Consider the following 10,189-nt stretch of genomic DNA (forward strand, 5'->3'; position numbering starts at 1 on the left):
CATTTCAATAAAATAGCTTATTACGAGAAGCATGCTATATTTTAGGTATAACTTTGCTGCTACTTTATAAACTATTATGATTTATAAGAGCACTATACTTTGAAATAAAAATCTATTCAGTACTTAGAATTTTCATAGCGCGATTCTTATGACATAACAAAATTTAATTCTGAAAACAACTGCATTTCATTCTTGTTTACTGATAATAGTTAAAAATTATATACTCGTATAAACAAAATATTAATACCTGTATATATAGGTAGGAAGTATCAATATTTTCCACCACAGTCTCTTTAACAGCTTCACTGGATGATTTAGAGTCATCAGATTCAATAAAATAACTCTCAACATGTTTCCCACTTTCATGCTTTGAAGAATTGAAAGATACCCTGCTTGACTCATGTTTCAATGATGGAGCTGAACTAAAATATTAAATATTGAAAAATGTGAAAGGAACAATTTAATTCACTAAACATAAAATCAAATTTTCACTTATAAATGATGTTTATAATGGAGTGAATAAAATACAATATGGTTAGGGCAGTACTCCATTAGTGCAGTGGCGTCACTACGGGAGGGGGGGGGGTCTGCCCCGGGTGTCACCCATCTAGGGGGCAACACCCAAGGTGAAATTGCAAGTTTTTGAAAAATATGAAGCTAAAAGGCCTTTTTAAGACTCCAAATGTGAAAACCATCTGGACCCCCCCTTTTTATTTGTTTTTTGTACATTACTCCACTTAAAATTTTGTTCCAACACAAATGTAGTTGTTTCCTGAAAATTGCATAAATTTCATGTTTTGAAATAAAAATTTAATTATTTTTCTTTTGCATTTGTAGAGGGCAGGGGGTGACACCATAAATTACCTCCCCGGGTGTAACCCTTGCTAGGTACGATTCTGATTAGTGAAAATAATAATTCAAAAATATAATTAAAGATTATATTTCTTTAAAAATTATAGTATGTTTAAGTACTTCATATATGCTACAAAAATTGTTCAAGCAGAGAATGTGCTCAATTAAGCTGGGTTTTCTACTCTACACACAGGCATGCATTGAACAGAAAAAAAATTCAGACTGAACAAACTTGACAAAAGACAGTAAAAGTTCATGATGAAATAACTCATTTTTACTTCCTTTTACAAAAAAAATGAAGTATTGTATTCGCAAAAAAAATTTCCCTCAAAAATCGACCTTAATTTCCATTTTACTTACCCCCAAATGAATATTGATTTTTTTTTCGATTCGACCACACATGGATAAGTGCCTCAGAACATATAGGCAGGCGAAATATCCATAATGATGATTCACGAGTTAATTACAGCAAATTTTCTCGTGACCTCCGTATGTATGTGCATATGTGTGTATGTATCTCGCATAACTCAAAAACGGTATGTCCTAGAAAGTTGAAATTTGGTACATAGACTTCTAGTGCGGTCTAGTTGTGCACCTTCTCTTTTGGTTGCATTCGGATGTTTCTAAGGGGGTCTTTTGCCCCTTTTTGGGGGGAAATCGTTGTTAATTTCGATGTAAACTCAAGTGGTGATATAATTTGTCAGACACTTGGCGATATATTGCTAGTCTTTTGGTCGCCAAGTTTTGTCGCCAATTTGGCGATTTTTTTTTAAAAATCTGATTTCAATTTGGCCACTGTTGGTGATATTTAGAGAATAAACTATTGAATCACATTAAAATTGCCAGTAACGGGGAAATTACATTAAACTGGAGTAAAAGGAAGTCATGTGATGCACACATCAGCTCGTTTATTAACACTGTAACATGGTTAATTGAAACAATTTGTGCCTATAATTACTTAAAATATATGTTATTTACTTTACTAATATATACCTACATTTGAATACATTACTTTATAATTGTCTTGCTATATTCCTTTTTCTTTTGTGTATGTATGTGTGTCAAAGTTTTTTTTTTTTCTCTTTTTCTTTTTCTATAATATTAACAAATACACACAGGTATATATAACCAGGAAAACATGTACAGTGCTCCATTAAGCTATGAATGCTAGAGATCTAATATTTGTTTTTTTTTTTTTTTACTCTTTTGCTTGATACATGAAACAAAACTCAAAAGACGAAAAAAAAAAAATAATTTTTTATGATTATCAATCAACCACTAATGAAGTACGAATAAAATACAAAAGCACCCTATATGTAAAAAAACTCATTAAAAACAAAAACTTGCTAATTAACTATATTCATTCAATCCTTCAGTCAATGAATCTCCAACTTTTGTCAATGTTATTTCGACAAGAAACTGTATTTCAAGTTTTTAAGTATGTATAGTATGTATGTATGTATATATATATATATATATATATATATATATATATATATATATATATATATATATATATATACATATATATATATATATATATATATACATATATATATATATATATATATATATATATATATATATATATTAAATTTTCAAAACAAAGCCCCTAAAAAAGGGGTTTAGAATATCTAACATTCTCCATCTTTTATTACTAAAACATATTTTTAAGTCAAACCTTGATATCTCGAACCTCCTCATCTCAAAACCCTTGATATCTCAAAGAAAAAAAATTTCCCCAGCATTTTCTATAAAAGCCCCTATGTATTTTCCATAGTTATCTCAAAATTTATTTTTGGAAACCCCTGATATGTTGAAATTTTTGCACGGAAACAGGTTTCAATTGTTGTTTTTCTTTAGCAATTTTTGTAGTAAAACCAGTTCCTGAGGGACAATTGCTTAACGTTTCTCATCTCTTTTCTTGGAAATTTTGTGAATAGGGGATTGGGACAAGATAATGGGGGAGTGTTGGTACAAGGGGGGTGCTGTGTTTTCCCCAGAGTTTAGAATCCTTATGCATTTCTCTCGAACATGTTGTCCACTTTGAGGAATGGAAGTCAATTTTTCGTCCATCAGTTTTCAAGTGAAAACAGAAAATGCATGCCTCATTTTCATCATTCTGCTTTTTTAACTCCTACAAAATGACTGCTGAAAACTTTTTGAATGCGGGGTTACTGGTTGAAGATAAAATTAGAATTTTTAAATTTTTAGGTGAAAAAACAAAGTTGAAATTATTGTTCATTTCAAAATCTCATTCTGTGCACTTTTGACAATTTTAAAATTTCAAATCTAGTAAAATACTGAAGATTACTTTATTGATTGTAAATCAAAGTGGTCCCATAGTATATATATAAATGCATAGAGCATATGTGTGTAATTGTGAGAGTTACTAGTGTAATTTTTTTAAAACCTTGATAACTCGAAAACTCGATATCAACATACATCATACTCGATTGGAATTATTTTCCTGCAGGATTAGAATTATTTTTAACAACTTCGCAGAATGAAGCCAAAAGAACACAATGTTACAGAATTCCAAAAAAAAAACGGTCATTTGCTGAATCTTTCCTACAATGTTAATCATGGATCAAAAAATCCACTTCTTCATCTTCCTTAGCAAACTACGAGGGGAGCAGTTTAACAAGGTTTGACTGTTTATATACTTTTAAAAGCGTTTTCAATATTCCATTTGTTTGAATTTCACTCCAGGTTTTTTACTATTTATTTTTCTTCCAAATTGTTTAACTTTAAGTGCAATGCTCACGATGGGTGCAGCACATACACGAGAAGATATCGTATATAAATAAAAAAAAGTTTGCATTTATGTATTTTAAATTTTCGTTTACCTGTATAAAACCTCAATGAATTATTTTTAACGGTTAATTTTTTTTCTGTGTACAGAATTATTTTAATATAATTTTGTTTTTAAGTTTCTTGTTCTGAATTATTTTTTTTAAATTGGAAATAATACCACTTCACTGCTTTATTAAAACTAATATAAAAATGTTATTAAAATGCTCATAAACAAGAAAGAAAATAAATAAATAAATAAAACAATGCCTAGAAATCATCGCAAAAAAACCTATGAAATGATTATGATCCCACAGAATTCTGGAGATCTGACAATCACTTGTACCGAATGATTAGTACAGTATTGCCAAAGTGCTAATCAATTCATGTGTTATCTGCTCTTGTTGAGTGTTTGTGAAGTATTCCTCCCATAATGTTTCATTTCTCAAACCTCCTTTCAGAAATTATAGCCACTAAAATTTTGATTATATACAAAATACTAATGAGTAGTGAAATTACATACAGTATGCATATAGATAGATTTAGATATGGGTGTGTCTATGCCTATATTGTCACTTCAGAGAAACACTAAGACATCTAATCCCAGAAATAACACTAAGATATCTTACTGTTGCTCTGAGGCGACAATGCATTATACAGGAAATATAGTTATCTAATATATATAACTAAAACGAACAAATAAATATTTCTGTCATAAATCCCTGCTTTACTGCAAAATCATAAAAAACAATAATAATAATAATCTTCAAGTTAATACTACACTATACTTGCAATCATCATTGCAGCCATGTCTATCATATTAAGTCAAAAACATTTTTTTAATTATTGAGGTGTTGTGGCAAATGAGTAATATACATGTTATATACAATTGTTACTGTGAAAGTTCGTAATCTGGTAAATGTCAGCATTAACTGGTGAATATCAACATTCATACACCAAGGACACAAGTGCAATCAAAATCATAATCGACATATCATAACCAATTACATTTTCTCATATTTGACTACAAGTCTAATCTGATATTGATATTAAACTTGGCATACAAATTAAAGGTTTATAACCTAAATTTAATACAAAGAAAGTCCGCAAATCTGAACAAGAAGGACGTATAGAGTTAAACGAATCTACTTTCTGATATAACAACATTGATTTACTAGCATCAACATAATCTTTCTATTGATTGCCTTAACATACATATTATTCCAAATATATGTTTTTGATGTTTAAAAGATTTCCATAAACAATATAAAGCTCTTCTCAAACTGTGAGACATTAAATTTCAGTGAATACCATTAATGTACTTTTCACTAAGAACATATTGAACGCAAGCAATTCCTTCCTGTTGTTATTGTTACTTAGAAGATCCAATTCCCATTAGTGCAATGAGATTGGAGAAATATTTCTTCATAAAATACAAAAAACAAAATGTAGGCAGATTTATAATCGAATAAAACTGAATTCAAAAAAATATCTCATCATACATAGTTTGAAACTTGAAAAGGTAAAGGAAAATAAAGTAAAAGCAACGTGTTTATGCAACATTCGACATGGGTGGCTAATTGAAGCCATCCTAAAATAATAAAGTCCAGTTGCTTAGTGCCTGTTTTTACGGCATAAACTTGGGTTTGATCCTCAGATTGGGCACGATCGACTCAAGCCTTTCTTCTCTTCAGTGGGTCCATAAAATGAGCACCAAGTGTACTTGGGCAGTAAACACTGCCGGGAGTTATGGGTTTCGCTGACCACCTAACTGGAATATTAGCCTCAGCATACCAGAGTTCTCAGTCACATGAACTGAGATGGGCACATTAAGCCAAGTCTTTTTTAGTTATAATGATAAACTTCTTTTACTGTTGAGAAAAAAATATATTGACAAAACTTCAGCATGGTAAAAAAAAAAAAAACACTAAATAAATCATTTATGATAAAAATAATTGTTGGCTCATTTTTTCAGAAAAATGGAGAGTTTCAAAAATTCACTGAATCATTAAATTATTAATTTTAAATCCATCAAAAAGAGCTTGAATCTCATTTTTTTTTTATCTATTAACTTTGGTTTCTTGAAAGAAGCCGAAACCTTAAAATACATTCAGAATCTCTGTATAATCTGTAACTGTAATGTGTATAATGTGTAATCTGAAATAACCTTTTTGGTTCTAAAAATAATTTTGAGTTTTAGAGCTGCTTTCAATTAAGGTTTGAATTCCTCCCACATTTTTCTTTTTTTTATTTTAAATATTCAGTTTCTTTTCAGAACTGAATCTAAGACTTTTTTTTTTCACATCTTAAAAGTCATAAACTACTTCCCCAAATTTCTTAGACATAAATCAATTTGTAAAAAAGATCAGAATTTACACAGGATTCAATTTTCTCTGTACAGCCTTATGTAAATCTCTTGAGCAAACAAAATTGCTTATTTTCATCATTTGCCTGAAGTCAAGCCAGGTCACGATCTGCTTACCCACAGACCCCGCAATTAGGGGGGGGGCAAGTCCTTAAAGGACCTTTCTGCCCCAGAAATTGAAAAAAAAAATTGTTAAAAACTAGCACTAAGACACTGTCCTTGCAAATATATACTGCTGTCCTCTGGGGAGGGGCCCTACAAATTTTGTTGCCCACAATTTATAGTTCAAGGCCGGAGTCAATCTCAAAATGTATTATTTTTGCTATACGTAGAAAGAAAGTCATTTTATCCAACATAATTTTGCATGCATTTTCATTTGACCAAATCATTAAATGGCACGAAACAAATCAAATTGTTAGAATTTTTAATTGCTAGACAAAGACATGTCATTCAAATAGACAAAAGTTACTTTTCTAATGGTCCCAAAGTGTTTTCATTATTAATATTAGTTTTCTAAAATAATGTGCAGATTTATAGCTACATCATAATAAAGAATTTATAATAAACTTACTCATGAAAATACACACCACCACTTGAAATATCGCTTACATCTTCATCTTTTTTCAAAAGAGAGTCATAACTATTTATACCATTCTGATAACCTATTAAGGAATTAAACTTCAGATTTCTAGAAAGTTTATTCCTTTCAACAGGAAGAAACGAAGTTTCTTGTGCCACTTCAGATGATACTTCACTAAATAATTGAAAGGAAGAACAATTAAAAAGTATAACAAAATTACTCCTTAAAAAATACAGGAAGAAAAGAAAAATAAAATAACACCAACCATACATTCATTTCTGCATCCTTGTCTTTTTGCCACCCTACAGGAGGATTCTCAATCCATGAATTATAATATCTTACAATACCAGGATGTTCCAACATTGCAAGAGCTCTTACTTCCCTCATAACTCTTTCTTGTTGATCTTTGCTAGAGAGAGTTAAAAAATTAAAAATGCAGAAAAAAATCTCAAAAGGCATTATTTTCAAGTCATCTACAAAACATTTGAAAAAAAAGTAAAATGACAGAGAGAAATAATAAATTAAATTGCAGAATCTATGTTTCAGTAAGAATGTGCAGATATGATATTTTCTGTGTAATGTCAGGATAATATTTCTAAACAAATATAAAACATTTCCCAAAAGAAAGCAAGTTTCAATTATTTTTGTAATTAATAGGAAGATTTCTAATATAATAAAACATGTGCTCTCCATTCCAATTTCTAAAGAAGGAATTAACTATCAATTTGGGAACTTTCAGTTGAGGATTAAAAAAAATAAATCAGGAATTTTAATAAATTTCTTTGAAACAAAACTCATACCACCTGCTATAAGATATTTTGTATTCAAAAAAAAAAAAAAAAAAATATATATATATATATATATATATATATATATATATATATATATATATATATATATATATATATATTTATTTATTTATTTATTTTAATTGTAACACATGTTAAAATGAAATAGGTCTTCCTTAACTTTCACTTATTTCAAAATTATTGAATTATACATAGCGAACAATTATGAAATAATGAAAACTTACAGTAAAAGCTTGATCCTATTAAAATTTAAAGTTTCCATATTAATTTTAATTCATCATAAAATTATTAGATATTTGTGGTCATAAAAAGAGTGAAAAATTTAGCAACTTCATTTGATAGGTACGGTAAAACCCTTTCTGATTTTAACATATTCATTTGTTATGTGAATGATAACAATGTTGGTTAGATCAAATATATTTTGAGAAGTTTTTAAACCACCCTGATATAATTCCCTGATTTTTTCCAGAAATTAAAATTTCCCAGAGAATTCCCTGATTTCCAGATTGTATTACCACCCTGTTATTTTAGAGCTTATTAAGCTGTTTTCTAAAACCTATATGTCAATTAATGTACATGAACAACTTTGGATCATAGAACACAATGAAACAAAGGATCGCTACTTTTCTTTAAAAAAAATTTTCTCTGCCAAATGAAATGTAAATACCAACATTTAACATAATATGTTATTAGACACAAGTGTAAAATTGGCAATATATCAAACAAATGTGTGCAAATTTTGCATTGAAATTACTTTGATTCTTTCCTGACACTGAACTTCTCTTACTTTTTCATTAAATCGGGAACACCTATTCTTTTGACAGCATAATGACAATCATCAATTTTATTTTTTACTTCCATAACAACACCAAATCCTCCTTTACCCAATACAGAAAGTAATTCAAAATCCTCATGAAAGCTGCAAAGAGAAATAAATCAATATTATTTCTAATATTCTTTCTCATAAATAATATGCTGCATGATTGTCAAGAAAATAATAATATTTATAGGTAAATATGAAATTAAAAATATCAGTATCAATATCTGAAAAAGTATTAGATAAAAGGGAGGGGGGAGATAGCAAAATAATTGTTTTTATATTAATTGAGAAGGCTAACCAGCCTTTTTGAATCATAGTGACTATACATTATGACCTTTTTTCATCACATACAATACTGCTTTGCAGTTATCTACCTAGACTAACTTGTAAGATTTTTGGCATCACTGCTAACCAACACAATTTTAGGAATTCTTTGAGCTTGAGTGATGAACTGGAACTGCTGTTTATTATTTCTTGCATATCTTTTCACCTTTGATAATTGTAAATACTTTTTCATTGTGCATATGTATTTAGTTTTCAAACACTTCATATAGTAAATTTTCTCAAAAGTTGACAAACTTTGTGTTTAGGACAGGGGATAGAAATGATATTTCAGCTACACTTTAGTTAAAAAAAAAAAAAAATAATAATTTAAATTTAAAATATGACCAACACAAATTATTTATATTCTTTACAAATATTTTAAATAAAATATATCATTTAATAATGAAAATAAATATTTAATTGAAAGATACAGCATTAGGAAGCAAAAATTAATAAATTGAGAAAATAACCCTTCTTTTAACTTCACGTAGCGCCGTCGTATGCACAACGAAAAAAAAAATTTTTTTTTGCTCCTTAGAACATACAAATATAGGTGTCCTTATAACTTTTCCCAAAACTGATGGTTGTTAAAATTCAAAATGCATTCTATAGATATGAATTTCATATATATTTCCATAAAAACAAATTAAAAATGCTTTATTTACTATTGGATTTCAGCCAAAAAATTTGCTTAAATTTCTGACCAACTGTAGCCAAGGTTTGACTAGTTTTCCCTTGTACAGTCGGACCCTGATTTAACAAAACTCTACTTAATGAATTTCCCGATTTAGAGAAGCTTTCTTTTTCCCCGATTAAATGAAGGCAAAAACCCCTATTGACCGAATGTTAAACCCCGAATAAAAATGAATTATTTTGACAGCTGAAATATTTGTTTCAATAATTTGAGTTAGAAACAATTGGATTGTTTCCCAAATGATATTATCCATACTGTTCGAAGCAGGAAAAGACTTTTCTTGGAATCAGCAATTTTTAACCGGCTAAGGGGGCAACCAATGAATAACAATTCTGATGGAGAAAGCAATCATGAAGCTCCCATTAAAACTGTTACTTTTTCAAAGACCTTACATGTCCTGGAAACCATAAAAACATATCTCAAGCAGCAGGCTATAAATGACATGGTATTTTTTCTTCCCTCCATGAAGTCAAAAGTGATGAATTTTGAGTCAAGTCTGAAGGAAAGTATCAAACATCTATTAGACAGTATTTTAAAATTTTAAATTAACTAGTGTGTAATGAATTGTGAGAAAAATGCTGAATAAAAAGTGTACACTCTCTAAGTAAAGTAGTGCACCGTAGTATATTAAGGCTTTTAGATAAGGTAAGTGCAATTTTATTAAAAAAATTTCACACCCCGATATTACCAATAACCCTGATTTAATGCATAACAGTTTTGGCTCCAATGAATTTGTTAAATTGGGGTCCAGCTGTACTTTTAATTTTGCCAATCACCCCATATCATGCATTTATCATTAAAATCGATAAAGCATTAAAATTACACATTATTAGATAATTTATCAAGAAAGAATGATTTTGCATAGTATTTTTCTTATATACATACCGTGAAAAATAATTTTTATCTTTTATCTCAGAATTTTCTGATGACAGTTTATCTGGTGTCACATCAT

General features: G+C 29.1%; 1 protein-coding gene across 1 annotated transcript in view; it reads right to left on the reverse strand.

The window, feature by feature from the left end:
• LOC129218317 (eukaryotic translation initiation factor 2-alpha kinase 3-like) overlaps positions 1 to 8,534 on the reverse strand; it is an 80,851-nt gene extending 72,317 nt beyond the window's left edge. The window contains exons 1-5 of the mRNA XM_054852553.1: positions 8,518 to 8,534; positions 8,187 to 8,318; positions 6,856 to 6,999; positions 6,620 to 6,764; positions 248 to 367 (exon numbers count right to left, since the gene is read on the reverse strand). Coding sequence (XP_054708528.1) covers positions 248 to 367; positions 6,620 to 6,764; positions 6,856 to 6,999; positions 8,187 to 8,318; positions 8,518 to 8,534 — 558 coding nt within the window. The remainder of the gene's footprint in view (positions 1 to 247; positions 368 to 6,619; positions 6,765 to 6,855; positions 7,000 to 8,186; positions 8,319 to 8,517) is intronic.
• Positions 8,535 to 10,189: the final 1,655 nt, after the last annotated feature.

The sequence above is a fragment of the Uloborus diversus genome, chromosome 3, assembly GCF_026930045.1.
Source record: "Uloborus diversus isolate 005 chromosome 3, Udiv.v.3.1, whole genome shotgun sequence".
Classification (NCBI taxonomy): domain Eukaryota; kingdom Metazoa; phylum Arthropoda; class Arachnida; order Araneae; family Uloboridae; genus Uloborus; species Uloborus diversus.